General features: G+C 40.1%; 3 protein-coding genes across 11 annotated transcripts in view; all 3 read right to left on the bottom strand.

Moving 5' to 3' along the window:
- Nucleotides 1–501: 501 nt before the first annotated feature.
- Nucleotides 502–7202, bottom strand: fbxo22 (F-box protein 22). The gene is made up of 7 exons (XM_044345635.1): nucleotides 6987–7202; nucleotides 6599–6731; nucleotides 5986–6070; nucleotides 4899–4994; nucleotides 3248–3400; nucleotides 2979–3138; nucleotides 502–2493 (listed from the first exon to the last, which is right to left on the bottom strand). Exons 1-7 carry the CDS (start codon nucleotides 7115–7117, stop codon nucleotides 2100–2102), a joined length of 1152 nt encoding a protein of 383 aa, XP_044201570.1. The 5' UTR covers nucleotides 7118–7202; the 3' UTR covers nucleotides 502–2099.
- A 679-nt stretch (nucleotides 7203–7881) lies between these two features.
- On the bottom strand, nucleotides 7882–17304 carry LOC122978722 (tropomyosin alpha-1 chain-like). Of its 7 annotated transcripts, XM_044345669.1 has the most exons (10): nucleotides 17006–17280; nucleotides 16428–16553; nucleotides 14130–14263; nucleotides 13286–13403; nucleotides 13111–13181; nucleotides 12878–12953; nucleotides 12701–12763; nucleotides 12370–12439; nucleotides 11627–11705; nucleotides 11102–11195 (listed from the first exon to the last, which is right to left on the bottom strand). In XM_044345669.1, the coding sequence occupies exons 1-10, from the start codon at nucleotides 17117–17119 to the stop codon at nucleotides 11192–11194; spliced, it is 855 nt and encodes a 284-aa protein (XP_044201604.1). In that variant the 5' UTR covers nucleotides 17120–17280; the 3' UTR covers nucleotides 11102–11191. The 7 variants fall into 7 exon arrangements, with proteins under 7 accessions (XP_044201614.1, XP_044201633.1, XP_044201642.1 ...); XM_044345679.1 differs by lacking the exons at nucleotides 11102–11195; nucleotides 11627–11705 and adding an exon at nucleotides 7882–8586 and having other exon boundaries at nucleotides 17006–17290; XM_044345707.1 differs by lacking the exons at nucleotides 11102–11195; nucleotides 11627–11705 and adding an exon at nucleotides 9229–10170 and having other exon boundaries at nucleotides 17006–17296.
- Nucleotides 17305–21741: 4437 nt separating this feature from the next.
- tln2a (talin 2a) overlaps nucleotides 21742–24919 on the bottom strand; it is a 96009-nt gene continuing 92831 nt past the window's right edge. For all 3 annotated transcript variants that reach the window (XM_044345606.1, XM_044345623.1, XM_044345614.1), the window contains one exon: nucleotides 21742–24742. In XM_044345606.1, the coding sequence (XP_044201541.1) occupies nucleotides 24614–24742 (129 nt within the window). In that variant the 3' untranslated portion in view covers nucleotides 21742–24613. The remainder of the gene's footprint in view (nucleotides 24743–24919) is intronic.

The raw sequence follows: 24919 nt of genomic DNA, 5'->3' as shown, positions 1-24919 counted from the left end.
TGAATAGATTTTCTGTTATTGATTGAGGCCAATTTGAGAGCGTATTATCGCCACAGATGATTTTATTAGCTTTACGCCTGGTAGGTCGTCCCTCTCCATGTCATGAGCGTTTTTTTATGGTTTCCCAAAATAAAGATACTATGGGAATATAAATTGCCTTTACAGCAATTGGCTTAACCGTTTGTCATTCATTGGGATTAGCCAGTCGATGGTTAAAGCGTACATCAATCAATCTCAAGCGTCTCTTCCTTCATTTAAACACGCCTGGACGTGGGCTGCTGAACATGTTATAGGCTGACACTCAGATTTCAGAGTGTGCGCAAATAACGAAGAGTGGTGATATGAATTAGCTGGAGTGGGCCTGTAGTTACAACCGAGTAAGGATGCGTAACGCCCAGTGGGTTCAGGGATTGTTTTTTTGTTTGTTTGTTTTTAAGGCTACTGTAGTGGTTTCAACAGTGGGCTTAAAAAAACTGTAAAAGAAAAGTCAAGCACATTGAATCTATATATTGAAAGCTTTTAATTTATTGAGGAAAAGGAGCAAAACAGATATGATTTGGCACATCCTGTAGAAAAGTGCATTAACACCAAAACAACTTTGCTCAACGAGCCATTAACACCACTAACTTATAATACAGGTAACCTACATTTCCTCTTCAGTAACTATAAGGGGAGATGTGTGTATTATGATTATGATACAAAGGAGGAAGATACTCTTGGCAAAAAAAGTAAAATATTGGAGCTTTCATGAAAAGAAAACAGCTTTGCAACAACCACTGTTGCACCTTTTATAGAAAAGCTGAAGTCAGCTATTTTCAACATAACAGAAACTACATGACCAACAAACATACATATACTGGAAAGTATACCTTTATCGCATCAGGATATTCTTGTTAGTGAGGAAAAAACAACACAGGGCCGTCTAGAAAATCATCTAGATATGAGCTGTGTAGCATTCAATGGATTTGGTCAGAAGCCAATTTACAAAAGGCATCTGCTTAGTTTTGAAAGCTTCTTCAAATGTGCAACTAGGTAGTTAGTCTCAGACTATACTATCAAGATTTCAAACCATTTATAACTTCAGCAAATAATACCAAGTACTCAGTCTTAAATATCAAATCTATCTTTTTTTTTCCAGATCTTGGACGGTTCATCTTCAATTTCCAAACACCAACAACTGTCTCCTAAAGTCAGGAATTGTAGAAAAGCCGACAGTAAAGTGGGGTGAAACAATTTCTGACAGTCAATGTCACTTACACAGTTTAGAATAAATGTTTTCTCTTTTTAAGCTGCAGAAGCTAAAAGAGATGAAGTGACCATTAAGCTCAACCATTAACAGTTGGAAGCAGGTAGCAGAAGATAAGTCATATGGACAAAAAGAGGCACTCCAAGATTCTGATTGACTTCCCTGTGCCCAACTGAAAAACGGTAGATAGACGTTTTGCCTAATGGTATTAATTTGCAGGCTAACAAGGATTATTTTTTTCCATTGGTAAGACAAAAGTGTAAAAACACCTCAAGTGTAAAACCTACATAACGAGGAAGAGCATTCAAATCAAGATCGCCTTGATTCTGTGGAAGAAGGACCAGGCTCTTCTTAATTACATGAATAAAAAGTGCCTTTGCTGAATCAACAACTTTAACAATAGCTTGGGACACAAGTGTGTATAATTTACTCATCTGCAAAGCAAACAGACCATGAGGTTAAATGTCAGGGGGAAAGATATGCCTTGAATGTGTGTGGAATTTGGGGGGAAAAATATATATATATACATATTTTACAAGAGTGCTTTAACACATTTGAATGTTAAAAGAGATGATCATTATTGTCCTATCTTAACTTTGTGAGACTCACTAGTTTTAATATAAAGCTGTGTTTACACACAGGCTCCAATGGACACAATTTCCCCAATGTTGCCATTATATTGATGGCTGAAGGGATAATTTCCCTGCTTTACGAGCAGAAATGTGACAGAAATATTCTGAGTCGTGATTCGAGTGACACGCTGCAGAGAATATTTGTTGTTCCCGACTGCTGTTCCAACCAGGTCCGTGATGGGTCGTCTTTGTTCCCGTCATTGTCATTGTGGGTCAGTCAGTCAACCTAGATGGACCAAGGTCATGACTGTCGTGTACTCGTGCTGCAGACCGTCGATGTCGGTGTCGCAAAGCGTGTAGTCATCCTTAATGATTCGGTCGCAGCCGATTTCGCCGTTGCCGAACAGGCCGAAGAGCGGGGTGTTGGGGAACACCTTGCGAAAGGCGTCGGCCTCCACGTTGGTCTGGTTGTTGTAGTAATGCTGGCCTCTCCCCACGCAAGCGAACATAAACCCCAGGGTGTTCCTCTCAGGAATTTTGGCCGCCTTCAGCCTCCTGATCGTGGCTTCAGCCGCCTTTGAGTTGCTGATGTCTTGGTCCAAGAGCACAGACGCCCCCTGCACCTTAGGGCCACTCAGGGCCAGGCCAACCACGCCGTATGCACCTTGGCTACAGCTACAGAGTGAGAGATGATGGAAGAAGGAGAGTGTGAATATTGCATAAGAGTGAGCTGTAAAATTTCCACTGATTTCCACAACACTTGCAGTTTAATGCTGCAAGTGTTGAAATCATCACTACCAGTGTTTATAAATTCAATCAAGACATGTTGGTGGTGACATAAATGGCATAAGTTACAGAGAAATACAGAAATCCAACTTCAATATGATGTGAGGTTAAACTAAATGGTTGAAAGACAACAAGACCTTTTATGCTCACAGCAAATACTGGGTTGAATTACTGCTCCAATGCTTTAAACAGGATTTTCCCCAGTGTCTATGAAAACTTCTACAGACAAAACCACAAGTGAGAAAGCCTTGAAATATTTTAATTTTGGGAATTTGCAGGAAATCACTTGCAACTATTAACTATGTATTAAACAACCCTTCTTTCATAGATTGCTGAGAAATAACCTTGATTTAAAGTGCAAGACAGTAACTCACCAGTGTCTGGAAGGAGAGAAGACACTTTCTACCAGTCCTCCAGCGATGAGAGCTTTGCTCTTGGCCAGAGGCTCCAGTATCTGGTTGAGGAAAGGTCCGGATTTATATGCCTCATAGACAAACATTAGTACCACCCGCAGCTCTGGGTTGTCAATGAGTCCTGCAAAGAGAAAGCACAAAGAATAAAGAACTGATACAAAAGCAAGACATTACAAGCCTTGCATTTTTCAGTTTAGATAACTGAATAATTGTTGTGGGCCTTCATTTACCTGCTTCTTTCAGTGCTGTTGGGGAGATGGACTTCTTGCAAAAATGAAAGGGCTTGATGTTGACACCTTCCATGCTGGGGAACATGATTGCAAAGCCTGCCTCCCCCTCCTGATACTCCTGGGGAGGGCTGGAGCAAGAGCCACTGGGAGTCACTGCACAGAGAGACAATCGTGAAGTATCATAGAATGGTGAGTTATATGCAGTCACTTACACACGACAGGGGGACTCCTCTCTTTCTGTTGGTATAGTCAGTTTTTAGGAGTCAGCATCTAGTGGCTATTAGAGGAACAGCAGCTCAAGGTACTTTGGCACTGGATCCACCAGTCAACAGTGGTGTTTGCCGCTGGGTTGGGACTTAGAAAAATCATGACAGCATATACTAACCACAGGAGAACTTTTTTTTTTTTTTTTTAGCAAAGAGGCACAGTCTTCACAAGTAGACCCACATCAACACTGACCTGAAAATTTGACAAGATATTTGCACAACACCACAAATTACAGCCTTAGAAATGGGCAGAACATTACATAAACATTAGGAAAATCAACACAAAAATATGATTTCACTTCTCTTAATCAAGGACATAATCATAGGCACTTATATAGAGGTTCTGTTGAGTAGATAGTTTAGCAGATGAATGTGCTACTATGCAAATGAAAGAACATGAAGCTGCACCGTCGTATACAGGATTATAAGACAGGCAGCCTCATTCACATCTTCAACACTTTACATTTCAGGGTTTAAATTTTTTCTGAGCTAAACCCCTGGTGTGCAACAGACTTTGTACATCACAAAAAACCTTTCATTGTATTCCAAATGAGCAAATACTGTACATTAGTATCTAATTTATCCCTATCCTGCACTTCTGCTTATGGAATTCATAAAGGATAATGCAGAAATACTATGTCTTAGTGTATCACAAGTTGTCTTTGTAATACTGTGCAGTCCTCTGCCAACTTGCATAAATGACTCATAGTTGTACTCTAAGCTATATGGAAACCAGTTACAAGTAATCTGTAGATTCACCCTTATCCAATCAGCGATTTCATTCAATTGAATTAGAGCTGCGTGGTGACTCTGTGGTGACCCTCAGCTGCAATAACACAAAATGAATGTTATCACAAACAGTATAGGCTACCGTTAAACCTGATAGACGATGGGAGCCTGACAAGCCATCATCTTGAGGAAAGAGAACGTGGCTGATGGAGAGTCACTTCTCCGGAGGGTTGTGATTATATGGAGAAATGGGAAGCACAGCACCAGAAAGACTAGGCAATCTATCAGAAGGAGAGGAGGGGGGGGGGGGGTGGCTGCCAGCCACCAGTGGTGCTTTCCAACCAGGCAGCAGCAGTGGGGATTAATGCAAAGCCCTATCTGCTGAAAGGTGAACTATTCCTCTTAGATATGCTCGAGACGCTTTCTTTACAGCATCCAAGTAGTTCTACATGTTAAGCATGCATATTCATACCATTAGAGCTGCAGCTTTGAGGCTCTATTAAGAAATATCTTTTATGTTTCAACTAAATGACTCCTGTAATGTGAAATGGCTGTGGCTCCCAATGATTTCATTTTTGGAGGATGTGGGGATTTATTTTTAATATATTATATATAACTGAAGAAATATGTGTGAGACATAAAAGAGGATGACTTACAGACTATGCCTGGTGTAGTAATGCCCATGATGTCACAACCTTTGGGGAAAAGCAGGTTCAGTTCTTCCGTGTCTGGACTGTGGCGACTCTTCTTTGCTTTGGAGTAGTTAAGAAAAAAAATATGTTAATGTGGAAGGTCACCGTTTTACATATTTATCATTTTAATCATAAATTAAGAATATATTGCCAAGATTATGTGACCATTTTAGATTCAGAGAAATTTATACGAGCAAAGCACCATTTTACTAGCAATGAGACTGCTAGTTTACTTTTCTTAGTGTTGCAAAACATTTCAAATATTTACAAGCCTGAATTTTCTATTTTTGATTGGTTGGCAGGAGTCTGTTAGTTCTAGTCAATAGTTTAACCGCAGTTCTAAACTGCAGGTAACCACAGCAAGTCTGATTATGTTTCACACTATGTTACAAACCAACTCTCACTGTCTCACACTGAGAACCTTAAACTGACTAAACACATCTTGAACACATCCTGCCTTGTTTTTGAATAAGTTCTGGCCATGATAGTGGTGCCATAATACTCTGAGATTTTTTTTTTTTTTTTTTAATTCTTAAACGGTCATGTGATAAAAAGTGCAAGTTTTCAGTCAAAACAAAATGACAGAAGTTCTAAAATGTCAAGAACAAGACAAGATACACCACTGCAAGTACAGTGACAAAGAGGAACTTTGACCACAAGCCGAAACTGACCGAAAGGGAACAGACACACAGCAGGCTAAAATTACTGCTAACTGCCCTGCAACATGATATGACCCAACTCTGCATGTTTGGTGATTAAAATGATCAAAATTGTATTCAGTTGTTTACTCTACTTTGTCAACTTTGCCCCTTTTAATAGTACATTTTTCAAACAGGAGTCTAAAAACACACAGATTAGTTGCACAAATGGATTTTAGACAAAGTCCCTCGTTTTGAAACAACATGACGCCATCTCTTTGTTTACTTTCCTAATACAGGATATGTCTCTCTACTACCACAACTGTAACAATAATGAATGACACATAGATGTACATTGATGAACATAACAGATTGAAGTACAACAGCAGTGTGTTATATTATTTAATACCAACCTTTATTTTGCCTGTTGCAATAAGCTCCCCAGAAGGTCTCACAGTCTACCATTGCAAGAACGGTTTTGGGAAGGAGAAATACTTTCTGTGAATAATCAAAAGTAAAGTGCATAAAGTGTTAGAACAGTGTTAAAACATGTGTTTAGTGATGTCTAATGTGATTTTTAAGTGGCTACAATACGTTGTGGAATAGTATACCACATCTTATTTGTTGGGTTTATCACAATATGTCTTTGAATGGCCCAAAACATGCACTTTTCCACCTTATAAGTAACATTAAGGCTGTTAAAATAATCATATTCCAAATATAAGCACAACTGTATCATATATATTCTGTATTGGCTTGTTGCAGCTGTGTATTGAAGCTTTAAAGTTTATTTATCAGTTCCTGATAACACATTTTTCAGGTTTTCACCTGAGAACATATCTAGTCGTGTGTATATATCACGCAACTCACCCTACAATTACTACTAAAAGGGTCTTTGCCATACTTTGGCATTTTGTTCTATTTATTGTTGTTCTATTTACCATTATCCATTTGCCAAATAGGGTCCTCCTACACAAAGTTTCTCTACATTTTACTGTCCACAACATCCCCTTTTCTACTACTTACCTCCACCTCCTCAGCCAGGATGCTGCAGAGAGCATGGACCTCTGTGTTGGAGAATCCACAGGTTGACACCCAGGTCAGCTGCTGCTGAGTCCTCAGTACTCTGCGGGCACAGTTCCTCCACAGCCTGCACACACTGAAGAGACACACACATTCAGCATCACCTGCTACTAGAAACTTGGCAGAAGAGTTAGCTATTAAGTTCCTGCTGCTATCAAACAGCTAGACTGAGCATCTGCAAGTAATTACACACCAAGTACACCGACTACAGGAATACTCCAGCTGGCGCATTAGCTTTCGATCTGCCCTGAATATCTTATCAGAGCAGTTTCACTTCTGGTCGACAGCCATTAGCGTTAGCCGAGTTCACTATTTAGCAGACAAAACACACCTTGCGATCCGTAGAAGCGATTTGGTCGGTACGAAGGTGAGAATTCTCTCAACCACTTCAGCAACATTGCTGAGCACGTATGCAGCCTTGCTGTCTTGTAAAGTCGCGTCAAAATCCGGATTTTCACACATATTTCGCTCTCTAGTCGTCGGGGATGTCCCAGCACGGCTGCCCAGCTGCGAACTTTCACCTCTGTTCCTCCTCCGCTGCGGAGGAGCTGCGAGCTGAGTTTACACACCGCCCCCTGCGGCGAGGAGGTGCTACGGCAGTTAAAGCCTTTGCCATCTGTGGCTGAAGAGCCTCTAAGATTATTATTACACCAAATTACATTATGAGTACATGTAAAAGGCAATAGTGACTTACAAGGAAAATATTGTTTAAAATCTTCGCTGGTTCTATTATTTCAAACCATGAGAAGTTATGTATTTGTATTTAGGCATACAATTTTTTATATAGTGTCAATATCAGGAGGAGGTATGGGGATAATGCAGTGGATGTGGTGGTACCCTTTTTTTAAAAAACTGAGCCACTGTCTCTCAAAATGTGCACGTCACTGTCCTTAAGTTTTGATAAAGGGTGGATTTTTTGGAGGATGTTTGGTAGTTGTTTGCCTTGTGGCCTCTACCATCTCCCTTCACCCTTTTTAAGCCTAACCAAGTAGTTCCCAACTTTGGGATCAGGATACCCAAAGATGATTAAAGATGTTAGAGAAAACATATTTCTGACACACAAAATATTTTTTATTTCTACTGACAAATTTCTCATTTGCCATCGTATATTTTCCCTGTTCTCTTTCACACTACTCACAGGTACCAATGAACCATTTTTGTTAACCATTATTATATCAGAGCATGGGCAACCTTTCTAATAAAGCCAGACTTTGAGTAAATTATACTTGATTCAACCATTTATTTATGATCTTTACATTTTCAAGATAAAATGGGAGACAAAAATCAAACCAAATCATTTTTTGAAAGAAAAAAAAAATCTAAATTATGAACAGAAAAGTGAGTACAGTGTGCAAACATTTCTTTCACTTAGCTGGAACAATACAGTACATTCAAGCAACTGTGCTAAGAATTACTTCCTTGCTAAACTGGAAGTGAACATGATCACCGACACTGAATAAATGTTGACAATACAGGAGAAACAAAGATGCACAAGCAACTTTACGAAAGTACACAGAATAAAAAGTCCCTTTTATATAACCTTGGCTTAACTTACAGTATGGCTTTGTTCATGATGATTATGTGCAGTATTTTTCCCAAAAAAGTGCAAATTCTCCCAACATATACATACAAACTTATTAAAGTTATACAGTGAATTGTATCTGCCTTTTGGTTACAGGGTGTAACCGAACAGTGTGCTACCTTGTAGAGAGCTTGTTTCTTCAGGACGACAAAGGTCGGAGGAGACATATGAACACAAAGCCCCACATTATTTGTAGCACCCATATATGGGGGGGCCGGCCATATTCAGAGCAGATGAGGCAATGTGGGGAGAGGAGCAGAGCTGAGTCAAATGTTACACATCTCCATTAGAGTCTGATCCAGCATCTGCTTTACACGCAGGTTCTCTTCTTTAGCACGTGTGAGTTTATCTGTTAATATAGCATTGCATCGGTTAAAATCATAAAAACAAACAGCGCATGGATGCACAGAATAGAAACAGACAAAACTCTAGTCCAGGATAATAGACAGTGTTAGACATGTGCTGGATACTGTTACAAACCTTATGAGTGTCAGAAATTTTGCTTCTCTGTACTTTTTTTCCCCCACGATAACAGAAGTTAGCATTCGTTAAGTAAGTGCATATCCTACGCTCGAGATACTGTCTGAGCCAGTTTTACAAACTCAAGTTTCATTTTGATATTAAACCTTTCAAAAATCAGACTGTAAATATCATACTGAAGCTATGGACAGAGCTGTAGTCACGACTGCATGAGCTGGTTTTAGGATAAAAGAATGAGTCTAAACAAGATTGTTCTTTTTGGCCAAAGTCTTTGGTTTGGCAATGGATTAAAATGATGCTTATGGCCTACAGCTGAGCGTACCTTCCAAGCAGTTTCAGGTCAGTCAATAACAATTTGGCCTCAAAACACAAATGTGAGCACCGATTTCACCTCAAATTAGACACCTATATGGAAAAACTCCTCTTTTACATGTCACCAACACTCTCCCTCCACAACTCCCCTCAATGTTGTCCTGCAACAGCACCATGTCACATTCCATGTTTTGTTTTGTTTTACAAATGCTGCACTAAGTGACAGAATTGAGAAGATTGAGCCTTGCAGTGGTTCAGGCAGGCAACTCTGTAATTTAAAAAGCAAGTGTCCCCTTCTATATTACCAAAGTTAAAAACCTATAACAACTCGGGGGTCCATACAGGCAGATTTGGTTCAAACTCTCTCTGCATGCACTAATATTCAGAACCATATCCTCGCAGCTTAACACCAAATTACACTCCGTCCCTTTATATTTAGGTTAATTCGGATATTTTTTCTCATTTTAAGTGTTTATGCTAATTCAAATATTTACGGTCAAAACACTGATGCTAGTGTCTTGGAAAAACTAACTCCAATTGCAAAAAGACAGAGCAAGTCTGCATTAAAACAAATAATTGGTAGTTCGGTGATGATCAGTTTAGACTTGATTATTTTTGTTGAAAACTTGTCCTTTTTTCTTGTTAACCATTACAGGATTACAGATGTGGATTCAGGAGTGCAGAAAGGAGTTCTAGAACCCTTTAAAGCATTTTGAGCCTGTGGGCCACAAGAATCATCACCAGCTTTCATCCAATGAGCAACAGCACCGTGCAGATATCAATGAATTTGTGCTACAGCCCTGACGATAACCAAGAAAAAATATCAGATGCTTTTGGTAACTTTTCATAATCTAGAGTTGTCTGACCTTCCCTCTGAAACTGTTTGAGCATGCATAATGTTGAAAGTCTTACAGTTTTGTTCCTGTTTGTTGAAAGCATTACTTGGTTTAAGCTGCGTGTCATAGACACAGTTGCCTATACTCTTTAAATATATATCACAGCATTAGACAATATGTCTGGACATTTGAGTTTCAGAAGAATGAAAGCATACAAGATGCCGTTCCGGTTCACGCCTCATTTAAGGCTACTCTCAGTTCATTGGTCAGAAGACGGTTTTTCTCAAGCTGCTTGTATAGATGGTCTTGACCGTCAGAAAGCGGGTAAGAGAAAAGGAAAAGAGGAAGTTAGTACAGAAGACAAAGAGCAACCGCTGCTTTGAAGCTAATCATACAACCAGTGTTAGTTTGTATTCACGCTGTTGAACTGTCAACCTCATGAACATGACAAACTAAAGCAACTCACTATTATTCGGTCACATTTCCGAAAAGATCTACCAAACTGTTGCAAATACTTACTGTCCTTGTTAGCCATAGCAACAGCACTCATTATGGTTCTGTTGGTGTGAAAATTATTTTTTCCCCAGACACACTGAGAACAGCATGAAATAAGCCTACATGTTGATAAATGCTTATTTCAGATCAAACTGGAAACCAAAACAGGCAGCACAGTAGCTAACATTCACACTGATACTTTTTTGAAGGAGGCCAGAGACCTTAAAGATGATTGTTTCAGCGCTTTTAAAAATAAAATCCCTAATGATGGAGTTGATCCTCTTCAGAAGCAACCACACTGACTGACTATCAAAGCAGGTTACCTGTCATGACTGTTATATTCCAGTATTCCTCTAATTCAGAGAAAGAGAACTATGTATTTCAAGTGAGGACTAGTTTGTTAAGTAGAATGAATTAGCAGCCCAGAAATACTGTTATACCAAATAATCGGCCTCCCGAACAGAAAAAGGAACAGTTAATGGGAGAGGAGCTTTAGAGTTTATTCGAAAGCTACTCAACAAAATAAATTAAACACATAGAAGACACAAATCAAAAAAAGTTGGGACAAATGGAAATGAAACATCTCAGGAGAAAGGGGGAAGGGCTGACATAGATGGAAGAATGTTTATTTTACAGAAAGCAATACGGCTCAGAGGTCTCGATAAGAGATGAACAAAAGGATGGCGGCAGCGATGGTCCAATGTGCAGTAGTGGCAGGGCAGTAAAGAAATACAGACACAGAGGAGACAGAAAATTGGGCAGCGCTGCACAGGAGAAAGATGAAGACGCTCAACCAGCGGGTGGCTTCTGGGGGTGAAGGGGTGTAAAAATTTAGCTGTGAAAAAAGGAGAAAATCAAAAGCGTTGGAGGGAGAAATGAAGGAAGAATGGAAGATAAATGACATGCAGAAGCAAAAAGGGTAATAAAAGGATGCAGATCTAAGCCAGAAAAGCTAAAAGATGAGAATGAAACTGATGAAGAAATGTGGCTGTGGTGCGAAAAATTATCAAAAGGAAACTAAAACTATAACTACATGCTGTTAGTAGTTTCCTACATCGACAGATCTGTGAAATCTAGCCTAAAAATGTAGTCAAAAATACCTACAAAACACCTTAATTCACGTGCAAACCAGTATTAGACAGATGGAAGAGGAGTAAAAAAAAAAACTCAAACATGCCACAAGAGGGAGCTATGCTACATTGGTGAGAGCGGTTAGGGATGCTGAGGGCTGAGACACAGAGCAAACACAAGCCAGTGGTGAATTACATGGAAGTCATGTCATTGAGGGCGTGGTCCAGCTCCTCGCTGATGGCCTTGTACTTCAGTTTCTGGGCATACAGCTCATCTATTGTGTGGTAATTATTATGAGATGGCAGTGAAGGATTTGCAATAAAAAAAAAAAAAAAGGAAGACAAAAGAAAAATAATAAAAGAGTCAGAGAACAGAAGTCAAAAAGGTAAACGCAAATAGAGAAACTGAGAAAAGAGGCAGGACAGAAATAGGAAGGGTGCATGTAACAGCTGCTGATATTGTGTCAGATTCCTGAGGAGTCACTGAGAAAGTGCCTCACATGTTCCATGACCCTGAGAGGACTGATTGGGACTAGCTGGCCTTGAACACTCAGTGTACCAGAATGCCAAGCAGCATTGTGGTGAGAAATGTTGCTGCCAATGTGAATAATATCACGCCGGCCTCTGTTGATCGCTGCTTTGTTTTTTCCCCCCCAGTAGACAACTGACAGTGCAGATAGTGCAGATGTTTGTCCTGAGGACTATTGACCACCCTGCTGACCAGATAAATAACCCGACACTGTGTAAATGTTTACAAAAAGAAGTTATTTGCTCTTTTTGGGGATTGTGAGAAATTTGGGGAAAGTAGGGTTACCTTGTGCTGCATAGTTGAGTACATTTGTACATCACAACTGCTCTGTAACAAACACGCCCTTACATTTTGTGAAAACAATCTCTGCAGTTGCTTAAAAGGCAACTGAAAAAATGAAAGATTCATACCCTCCAAGTCATCAATGGTCTTCTCAAGCTTGGCGACTGATCTCTCAGCGAACTCAGCACGAGTCTCAGCCTGAGTGAAAGAACACAGTCGAACATTAGTAGCTCCCCATTAAGAGGTTCATAGAACATTACTGTGTTTCTGGCTAGGGCCCTTCTGGACACTTAAAGCACTGAAGTGCTGTAAAGGAAAACTAATTTAAAAAAATACCGTCAATAAATTTATTTGAAGTAACTAATGAGTCAACATCAAATCAAAAACCTTATTAAAAATACAACAGGATGGATATCTCATATTTAACTAAATGAGTCACTGGTGATTTAGTTAACTCACCTCCTTCAGCTTGTCTGTAAGAACCTTGATCTCCTCCTCGTACTTGTCCTCCTTCTGCGAGTACTGTGGTTGCATACAAAGGGCAGAGTTAGGCAAATATCACTACTGTGTTAATACAAACAGATTTCAAGGGTTTATTAATGTGGATTATCTGCCGTGCATCTTCTTCTATCTCACCTTCTCTGCCTGAGCCTCCAGAGACTTCAGGTTGTTCTGCACAGTTTTCAGCTCCTCCTCAAGCTCAGAGCATTTGCTGACGTGTTATGGTTTGGTTGAACAAGCGGGAAGAGACATGAGACGAAATATTTTATTACAACAGATTATAACGGAGCGTATTGTCATTTAAGGTTGTGAGTTAGTGGAACAGATGAGGGGAAAGGGAAGAATGACAAGAGGAGGGAAGTTCTTACCCCTCAGACAGCTCAGCACGTTCCTCTGTACGTTCCAAATCACTCTCAATGATCACCAGCTTACGGGCCACCTGAAGACAAAGTACACATTGGTGTCAGCTGTCACATTAAGGAAAAGAATGTAGCAAAAGATGAGCTTGGGGCTCAGAGCGCAGGGAACAGCTCAGAAACTTGCCTCCTCATATTTGCGGTCAGCCTCCTCAGCAATGTGTTTGGCCTCCTTCAGCTGGATCTCTTGCAGCTCCATCTTCTCCTCATCCTTCATCGCTCTGTTCTCAATAACCTTCATGCCTCTGAGGGTGAAAAAGAAAAAAATAGTGAGGTGATTAAGTCATGAGGACCATAAACGACAGAAGGCCAATATGTTTAGGAGTGTGGTGTGTGACAACTGATCAGCAGTTCATCTTATAAAAAGGACATTTTTTATGTAGTTTAAAAGAAAGTTTACCACAGTATGGTTCTTAGTGAAGACTTGAATTGGTGGAGGAGGACTATACAGGCTTCCACAATAGTTTTATGTCACTATCCAGACCAAACATCTGGGTGCTTCACATACACTGGCATATTATGGTGGCCAGCACACTAAGAGCATGATTCACTTGTAGTACTAAAAGAAAATTTAAGTTTCCAGCAAAATGCTACAGGTGTGCCACTTATACTTTTGGTCAGGAGTGATCATGCATCATTAAAAAAAAAATCTGTATGGCAATAATTGTGGAAACAGCATTGAATACTACGCAAAACATAATCTGTGAAAAACTATTTTCTATCAGTATTCTTCTATGTATTACACACTTCTGCACCATTGTTGCAATATAACTTCCAGCCACCAGTGGCAGCACTGAGGGAGTGTTAGAGGAGTGGTACTCCAGCAGCATGGATCATGAGCCATCCTTTTTTTGTTGGCAGGAACTCCAGATTTATCACAGTGTGCAAGTCACAAAATGCATATTACACTTGTTTCAGCTGCAGCATAAACCCCGGACTAAAAGCATGGTGTATGAGTGCAGTGTGCCCACCTCTCGCTCTCATCAGCAGCCTTCTCAGCCTCCTCCAGCTTGGTCAGAGCTGTGGCCAGACGCTCCTGAGCACGATCCAGCTCCTCCTCAACCAGCTGGATACGTCTGTTCAGGGAAGCTACATCACCCTCAGCCTAGGAGAGCACAACAACACTGAGTTCAGTTTATTTGTATGACCTGACATCATATACAATGTTTGCAGGCTTACAGCATCCTCAACCAGACTCTCTGAAGAGCTTGGGGCTGGGGTCAGGAACACACCCAAGGAAGGGAGGGAGGGAGGGATGGATGGATGGATGGAGTCTTTTATACACAGGCTAAGCGGTGGATGGTATTTCTCTTCTAGTAACACACATCTGAAGGTAATGTCCATTAAAAGGAATTGTTAGAACAGTTTATTAACCTTTCTCCCCTCTATCAAGTCATTCCCTAACCTCACAGTCATTTAGTTGTCTTGCACTACATACAAATTAGCCACAGAAACATGGCTACAACTGGGTATTTTGGAAGGGAAAAATCAGCTCCCCTGTGCTCCACTTAGGGGAATTGAACACAGGAGAGGATTTTCTCTCACAGGACCTTTGCTGCTGCAACAACACTAGCCTAGCCTACTTGTTACAAGACTGTTAGTTTATTCGGGATGTGTCGGGTGGAGTCCTCTCATCTATCCATCATTACGCACGTCCTACTGTGGGCTAATTTCAAACACATCCACCTGCTACCTGACTGTATTCAAGCACAAACCGCCGCTGTCTGGGCCTAGCAGCCACGCTTTTTGACCAGATTTGCGCCTCTAATGCCGCCGGTAGTCTGAGGACTAATTGCCTTAAACCATTAGCAGCGGCTTACTGCTTCCCTCGAGCTCCTCTCCAGGTTCAGGTCCCGCTGCAGTGCCGCCGCCCGCTCCTCCGCCTCGTCGGCCTGCTCCTGCAACGACTTGATTTTCTTCTTCACAGCTTCCAGAGAGCTCCCACCGGCCATTTTTTGCTATTTTCTGTTTTTTCCTCTCTCTCTATCTGTCTCTGTCAGCTATGCTAGTTTCCTCTCAGCACAGTCCGGGCTACCTCCGCGCAGACACACACCGACACACACACACTTTGATCCCTGCCCCCCACCGCCTTTAATCAACCGCTGATGAGGATTGGGACGTGCCACCCAGCCCGGAAGTAACGCATTTTGCACGCAAATTATTAAATTTATGAACTGAATTTTAAAAAAGAATTGTATTGTTTTACAGTGTAATTTCAAATTAAAAATGGTCATTTTTAAAATACGCTTGGAAGAGATACAACCTACTCAATTCATAACCTGTTTTAAGCGCATCCCCTACTGGTAAATTGAGCTGACCCTATAAAATCACAGCAGCAATATTAACAACCTGCGTACACATAATTATTATTAGACTAATTTAAACACAGTGGTAGTAGTGGTTATTATCATCATAATCCCCAACTGTTTAACTTGTGTATCATTGTGTTTGCAATAACTTTATTTTATGCCGTTAACATCCTTATCTGCAGGCACAAGACAGTTGTTGTTGTTGTTGTTGTTGTTGTTTGTTTGTTCTCTATATATCTATTCATTGCGACTTAACTATGTAATTTATTTGTGATTTTCTATTATTCACGAATACACTTTATTTTTGTATGGTGTATAAAGAGCCTCTATTTATTGTTTCTACACATTGTATATAGAAGATGCTCATATATGTATTAGTATGTTTTAGGCTACGTCCCTTCTGAGGATCGATGAAGGCTTTCTAATCTTATATTATCCTTATCTCATTAATGTAGTTGTTGATGTCGCTGACTGTGACGTCATCAATTAGGCTTAATTGATGTGACATTTCAAACATGCAATACACTGGTAATTTAATCGGGGTGGGGGGTCGAACATAACTGCAGACACAGTACCAACTGAAACCGGCACAAATCTGTCAAGTATTTTACTGGTAAAAATATGCCTGTAAAATGCGCGACTGAAACCCTACACTGGTTGTCAGGTTGGTGAATGGCTGCGGAATGCACCGGTAAGCCAGTAAGCGGTGACCTTACCATATAGAGCACATGTGCTAAATTTAACTTTTTACATATTCATCCTATACAACCCAAGGACCTCCCCTAATTGATTATTGCATAACTTGATCATTAGAGATCGGATTAGATCACCTCTGTGGGGAGTGGTAATCTTGCTTAGCTAAGAAGATCAAAGGGGGTGGTTCAAGGTCAAACCATTAGGCAATGGGCGTCCCATTGGTGCTTGTCCACCAGTCTGGGGTGCTGTCAGCTCTAAACTCACATCTGTGGCTTTCTTCTCAGCAAGCTCCAGTTTCTCCTGGGCATCCTTAAGGGCTTCAGAGTACTTGTCCAACTCATCCTCAGTTGCCTTCAGCTTCTTCTGCAGTGCTACCAGGTCATCCTCAAGCTGGGACACAGAGAAACAAGAGATTTATTTACATTGAAAACAGACACCATCAGGATGTAGTATATCCAACATCAAGTACGCGACACCTCATAGCGTCGGCAAATAGGCCTAATATATAATTGTGCCACATAATAAACAGTACATCAACCATTTAGAAAGACAAATATTCTTAAAAGTAATGACAACTAGTCTTAAGTTATTAAACAGTATGGCTAAACTACATGGAATCCAATAGTTAATATAAAATGTTCTCTATTGTTGCCAACTTCTTGCATCAAAATATGACTCAAAATGACGCAAAAAGTAAAGATATTATGATTCTTAAAACCTCTTTCGATCCTATGAGAGTCAGTCCTCACTGACAAGACACAGGCATGCCGGACCTACGCAGCGCTGTGCCATTGGCACCGGTGCGCAAAAGCATCAGAGTGGAATTCACAGTGGATGCAGACCTGTTTGCTCCTGTCCTCGGCTGCCTTCTTGTCTGACTCGGCCTGCTCAGCTCTGTCCAAGGCGTTCTCCTTGTCGAGCTTGAGCATCTGCATCTTCTTCTTGATGGCATCCATGGCTGCTTAGTGTCGGGGGAGTCCGCGCAAACCAAAAACAAAAGCAACTGAGTCAAAGGATCGGAGCGTCTGAACCACACTGATCACCAAGCTGGAGTGCGAGCTCGTTCAGGCTGTAGTGAGTCAAATATGTATTTTAGCAGGGCAGTTACTGGATACCCATTACTTTTTTGGAAACAACTGCAGCTGCTTGCCAACGCGGGACCTTTCTTTTTTCTGAAACTCTTCAGTGATTCGCTCTTTCAAGACATTTGACCACTTCTGTGACTATACATGGGTTATGGACGTCAGAAAGGCAACTCCCCCCTTCACACCAAGACGTCTACTCATATTTCTAAAACCCTCCAATTGACAGGCAGGAAGTAAAGTGTCAGGACTCAGAGGTAGACCTCCACTGAGGGAAGGGGGGGGGGGGGGGTATTTGGGAAAAACATGCTGATAATAGTGACCTAATTATCACCCTGAGAGATCACCTAGAAACTATGAGAAAAGGCACAAAAAAAACAAACATAATTTGGCAAATGTTTTAAAACTTTAGTTTGCTTCTATCTAGCTGTGACAAAAGAAAAAAAGTTTAATGAATTGTGTCCTCAGGAGTAACACATTTATTGTTCTTTTAATATTCATCCAGCAATATTTCAACAGAGATCAGCAAAAGAATTAATTGTTACAACACTCAGCGCACCAGAGCTATTAAGACAAAGCAAATATATGTGATTGGATAAGCCCCTGTGAAAGTTCCTCTCCCTCCAAGGGGTGTCATATTAGCCAGTACAGCTTGTTTGTCTTCCAGGGATCATTTCAGCCGCTCCCTCACAGCATAGTTCAACATCCGAACAGCAATCAGATAGGCTTTGCTCACTGTAGAGGTATATCATCAAGCTTGTCCAACTCCTCTCTTAGTTAATACATGCCTGAGAGTTATATCTCAAATGGGCAGCAGTGAATATGCTGTCGTGCACAGTAGAGGATACAGAGGCTTTGGCATTTCAACAGCCCCCTCTGTGCCTCTGTTATAATTCACAGGGCCACCGGTTCAGCCGCAGCTGTCACACACACAACCTGTGGTCGGGACTGGAGGAGGGTTGAGTAATAATAGTTGACTGTCGACTACAGTTATTAATTTCTATACATGTAAGAGAAATTAGACCAAGAGAAGAAGAGGAAATCTCCAAAGATCATTAAATATGAGCTGAATGGCTGAAATGAATAACTAGTGTCATAGTATGGGATAGTATTGGATATACATTACTGTTATGTAACACTATATGAACAGCACTGCCTTGCTGGCCTAAAGCCAGATCAGCCCCAAATGAGTCTTTGGACTTTATCATCCTCTCTCTCTCTCCCCTTGTCCCCAATGTTCTGCTTGTGTTTTGTTGAGTGCATATTTTTGGGATCTTACTCCTTGAAGAACACCTGCTCGACTCTGTCCTCTCTGGCCTCATGCCCTTAATGACCACTCCCCTTACTGAGTCTGACTTTTAGAAAAGGGGGATTCAATGCCTTTCAAATAGGACTTTGGTGCCTTTGGAATTGGTAAGAAAAAGTAAATGATCAGTCATACAAAAAAACTCTTGGCTATCACTTTTAAATTTTCCATGTCTTGGTAGATACTGTATATACAGAGCTGAATAAGTCTTGACTCAGTAATGATTGCGTAAATGCCTCTTGGTTTGAACAGGTGAAGGAAAAAAAAACTTGCAGAGGATCCAACAAACTGCTACTTTTAGCTGAATTATGATGTGATAATTTCAGATTTTTCCTACTTGATATGTTTGTTCTTTATTCATTTGTTTGTCCCATTTTCTGCTTTTTTAATCCTATATTTCATCACTTTGGTGGTCCAGCCTGATATCCTTTCTGCTGAGCTTTTTTAAGACAGTCAGCTGTCCCTGTGTTGTCATCCCACCATGTGTTTTGTGGACTGTTTAGCAGCCAGCCAGGCATGCCTGTCATATACAGAGATCAGAGAGGCTCATGGCGCAATCCATGTCACCCTAGCACTGTGGATAGATAGAGATGAACATTGCCACACTGTACCTGTCCAACAATTAATGATTTACTCAGATTCAGTTAGGGGTTTTGGAAGTATTTCATTGGTCAGGAAATACTTCCAAAATATGTTAAAAGTTGTGTCTTTTTGACACAACACTGTATGTGATATTTATACTTGCAGCAAAAATGTGAATTTTATATTATGACAGCATGTTTGCCTACAATGAAGTGGTCATCTTCACAGTTCTGTGGAACCTTTTGTCACATTGTTTTATTCATACCAATCCTACATATCTTCAGTTCACACACATTTTTCTTTCACTGGCCATTTCCAGACCTGTGTAAATGTGCTAAAAAAAGGTTTTATTTCTCAAATACAAGTGTCTTAAACCAAACTTCTTGAGTATTCTTCAATGGAAATCAATCGCATATTTTTATACAAAACATCTCTTTTGTTCACCCAGAAATTCCTTATATCAAATGATTGCTAAAAGATAAAGATGAAGCCTTTCAAAAAATTCCTCCTGACAGTGGAGAAAAAGTTTCATTGTGTGGCAGAGACGCTGTTAAAGCCATCAGTCAGACAGGGTGTGATAAATGAAACACCCCACAGTATTCCCAGAATTCCCATCATGCATGGAAGCATGCAGGCCTATAACAATGATGTTATGGCTTCTGAAGAGCCACATGTGAAGTTTAAAGAGCTCTGAAATTGGATTTGATTAGGTGACATTGTCTGTTGATGGCTCTGTATGCATCACTGATTTACTGTCGTGAAAAACTCATAAATCTAAACACAGAGTGTTTGTGATGTTCTCTGTAACTGTGGGTTTTCTATCATGTTGCACTGCCAAAAGAATTTAACAATTTGTAGGTGTGATGGGAAAATGGCCATCAGCAAGCAAGCACATGCACAGTTAAATCAAACTTCAGTGTCAGCCAGACATGCTATTTAAACAGTTCATCATAAATGTGGTGAGACAGCTGGATGAGCAACTCCTAGACAAAAAAAAAAAAGAGTATGACGATGATTTCATGGTAAGCGTCTAGACTGGAATTTCTCACTTCCTCCTCAGTTAAAAGTATTGTGAGAATACATTGGTGCTCCACTCAACCCGTCTGAGTCACACTTTGTCTTTTACTGTGATTCAAATTAATTGAGCTCATCATATCGGTGTAGATGTGCGGAGTTCACATGTGAGGTCATGTAAATATATCAGTGTGATGAGCATGTTTACTTCTGTGTGTACAGTGTGTAGGATCACGGCTCCTTGGCTCATTACATTATGTCATTGGTGTGTCATTTTCCATTGGTGGAGTAACAGCAGCCATCAACCTGATGTGACATTGATCATTTTATTGAAAGGAAGATGTAAAGTAATAATAAGCTGTGGCTGAGAAAAAAATAAATTAAACTGTTTGTGCCTGTGGCGCCTTCAAGTCAGGGCAGGTAATCTTGGAGTGAAAACAAGTGTCTTCAGTTGATGAAGCCTTTAACCTTGGTATTTAGCTAGCTGTAGTCATCAGTAACTGTACCCGCTTTCTGACTTTTATTATAATTAGATTTAGGACAAAAATAATGGATGAGTTCTATTCTATCAGCTGCTTGGCCACATTAAATTGAATGCTCTAATTCCTTAAGCTAAGCTCCTGGATACAGGGGTTTTGCTGTCTCCCCCTCAGCCAAGTCAATTTAACAGGGCCTCTTGTTACAAGTCAGATGCAACAGGAAAAGAAAGAACAAAAGGAGTCACTGAGATTTGGTTTCTCTGACTTGCATATACAGTAGTAGCATTAAAGAATTGACTTAAGGAGAATGTGGCAGAAAACGGATTCCGGGGTTTAAAAGCAGTGCCGGGAGCAGCTGTGCCACTTGTAATTGACATTGCCTCCTCAAATTTTAGAGCCGGACAAATTTAGCATGGGTCTCAGTGCATAGCCTGGACTCAATATAGCTTCAGGTTTTGTGCTGACTTAGACATACCATCTTGTCCTGACACTAAACTAACAGACACATGGAGGACCTTGTTCGCTTGCCAGAACTCACCTCTGTGTTATTCGCTGGGACTGGAGAACGTAGTGGTTGTGCATTATGTTAGTGCTGCTGTTGAAATATTGTGAAGACATGGAGAAAATATACTGAATACTGTTTCAGATGTGTGAGCTTGAGAGGGATGTAATTATGCCTTTTAAGCTTCAAAATATTTTGAAGTGAAATCAAGTGAACATCAGTTTTTTTTGTAAATATAAAGATGTATTCAACTCTGTCTAATTACTCTTGACAGCTGGGATGTGAAGAAGGGTGAGATGATTACGGAGCTAAGTAATCTTGATTAATTTATGTGGCTTGTATTTATTTATTGCGATCAATAAATTCTCTTACATTTTTCCCCTTGCTCAAGCTCATTTCACAATCTTTCTTCAAAGCCAGGTTAGATGCACATGCACAGTTTTATAGTCAAATTCTATAATGTGAGACTAATGCAGCTCTCAAATCTAAAATTTGTGTTCACACACCAGAAAGTGAGGATATGATGAAGTGTAAAATCAAACTGCAACTCAGATTGCACACACACACACAAAATAAAACACAAGAAAATCAAGACACACTTACATTGAAATGCTTTATTTTCAGTGAATACAAAAAATAGTTGTATCGAGGCCAGATAAATATCTTTTATATTGTATGTTATCTTTATTGTAGCAACTTCATAATTTTTTTTTTTTTATTTCTGTTTAGGGTAAAACATATGGAACAACTTCAATTACTCCACATCTTTGAAATGCGTCACAACATCTTAATGGTGACAGATATATCGAAATGTTCGTATCACATTTATCTTTCATAGAGGCTTAAAAGCATGAGAGAGAGAAAAAAAAAAGCCCAACCATAAACTTTCTGTGACTTCATAACATACAATAAAGCAGTTGACAGACCCAAATCTCCAGTCTGTTGTAGTTTAGAAGCACTGTGGTACATGCCCATGGAATGCAGTACAAAAATGTGTTCATATATATATAATATACATACTTATATTTATATATATATACTGATGGTAAACTTTAAACAGCAACACATTTTGTGACTGGCGGACAGTTCCTCCGTCATCCCCTAAAAGCCTTACATGTGGCAGAAAGAGAGAAGATAGAGGAGATGCCGCTGGTTCAGCACTTGAAGGAACAGTATGTTAAATGTTTGAAACCCCACAGACATGAACCTACATTCCCAAACAATTGCTTGTTCATTAACTTCTATTAACTGATGAGGTGAAACTGTCACTCAAGCAGACCAGACACTGTATGGGCTACGGACTAAGGCACTAATAATAACACTACAGACTTGACTGATGAGCAGTGGACACCCCTCCCCCCTCCCCTCCCACACACTCACACACAAAATACAACGCCAGAAAACACTTCTGAATTCCAGACCCGACGAAAAAGTAAAGATCTGTCTGTAGCTATTTGTAGCTGTATACTGTCTGTACTGTATGTGGAGGTCACAAAATCACTCAGTGCATCCTTAAAAGCTTCATTCTGTGGCTGTATAAACAAGAGATGCATCTGAAGCGCAAAGCCATGCATTTTCACAGCAGGACCTAATCTTACAACATACTGTAGTTTAATATTGAAAGACAGCCCATATAGTAAGACAAAGGAACCAAACGCACTACAATCAAATTCGGTAAACAAAAAGGTTCTTCTATTGCAGCAAGTAGTATATTCAGTCAAGTCGCACCAAAGAAGCACCCTTAAATTCAGAGACTGGCGGATGACAAAGAAAGATAGAAGTGATTAGTGTCGCAGTCAATTCATTTCAAATGTACCTTGGAACTGCAAATTGCACAACCTCAAGTCTGACAATGTTTTATTTGTTAGAATGAGCTTATTGCTAAGTGATTATGTTCTTGAATTTTGATTTTGGTTCCTGAATTGACAGAATTGGAGGTGAACTCCTGGCGATGATTGAGTATTGCTGAGAACATGTAGTCGGGTCAATGAAGAGCAGTAAAGTAAATCCGCTGGGAGACAAAGCACACAGAGTGCATATAGTCAAAGAAGCGGCACCGCATTGACATTCAGCTGATTCAAGATGTCTGAGGTATTTCCAGGTATTCTTATTTTGCATGTTAATGTAGCCAAATTCAACCTGCCTGGTTACCCAAACTATATTTTATATTGAGAGCAAAATAAGCACTCAATTATACAATATCATCTCCTACATTATTACTTGCATTGTACAGGGTGTAAGGGAAACCAACACTGCCCCCTAACGCACCATCCATGTTATTGCATCATGGTCAAATCCAGTTTATACTGTATGTATGCATGTCTCAATACCTGAAATGTTCAGAAATAAAAAAAAAAAGACAGGAAGGATTGGGATCGGTTTTCTTGCCTGATAGCTATCTGTAGCACCACAGGCTCTGCTAGTGACGGTAATTAACTGCCCCTGAAAGACCCCTCTCTGCTAAAAATACTCTGAAGTAATAAATATTCCTTCTATGGTAATATGTCGTCCTGTGTAGAAAAGCATTCACATGGTAACATAATGAAAAACATCGTACTGGGGTCTCAGCGGCTGCACACAATGACACCTATATTCAAAGGTTTGTTTTTTTTTGTTTTGTTTTTTTTTTTGGACGAACATGCAGAATTTGTTGTACCTTAAAAAAAAAAAGAAAAAGAAAAAAAGATGGTAATTTAGCATGTAGAGCCCATTAATACCAGCATAAAAAAGTCAAATAAGAAAGTATGATGCTCATATTACTGTCTACATTACAGAGATTTCCAAAAAAAACAACCTTCCATTATTGAAATTTACAGTATGGTCCAAGAAACACCAGTATGCAAAACATCCTTCGTATTAGGGTTAATGACCACTGAATTACAAGACACGCCACGGTCATGTGATTTACATGATTCGAACAGATATTAAGGTGCCGGATTGGATGTGAACACGTTTCACAGAGCATAAAAGGCCCACATTCATACAATATCAGAGTACCGAGCTGAAATCGTTTTGCTATGTGACAAGAACGGCGATACAATCAGTTCTTCATCTTAAGAGTTTATGAACTAGAGCTGCAATTTATAAAACAAAGGAGAAGCTTCTGTGCAAACATGAGAGCGTATGAGCTGTACTGTTTGTCCCGAGCATGTCACATTCTTTTTGAGATTACGTCAGTCAAAGCAGTTTATGTTGAGTTGTTTTCTTGAAGTAGTCAGTTCCACACAGTAGTATTTCGAACTTTGCAGCAGTTGACTTTAAGACCTCCCCCGTGTGATGTGATGTGGACGGTGTTCACTGCAGACTTGGGCGTTACTGGTTTGTTAAAAATCAGTCACAACATATCTGAAGTTGCTGTACTGTAGGCAACGTACTGTACCTGTCCACGTGCATTATTAAAAAGGACGTGAATCTGCACACAAACACAGATGTGCTCCTCAGACTGGGTTCAAAGCGTATGCATCAGAGAGGGCTGTTTTGCTTCGTTAGTTGTTGTCCTCTCGTAGCTCGCTGGGCAGGAACTTGTACTGCTGCTGCCTGATCTGAGCTAGTTTCTTCCTGGCTTCTTCCAGCTCTCTCTCCTTCCTCAGCATCTCCTCCTGGGCTGCAATGATCTGCACAAACAGACAAACATTTCCTTTACTTCATAGCATTAAACATTTCAGCTGTTGGATTCTAATTATTTTTTTACCTTTAATATTTACAGTATGCAGTGTATCCCCACCCAAAACCACCACAAGACACTGATTATAGTAAATATTGACACATGTCATATTTTTCAAATTTTACTC

The sequence above is a fragment of the Thunnus albacares genome, chromosome 1 (assembly GCF_914725855.1).
Source record: "Thunnus albacares chromosome 1, fThuAlb1.1, whole genome shotgun sequence".
NCBI classification, from domain to species: Eukaryota; Metazoa; Chordata; class Actinopteri; order Scombriformes; family Scombridae; genus Thunnus; species Thunnus albacares.
The sequence above is the reverse complement of the archived record's forward strand: the minus strand, read 5'-3'. Positions and strand labels throughout refer to the sequence as shown.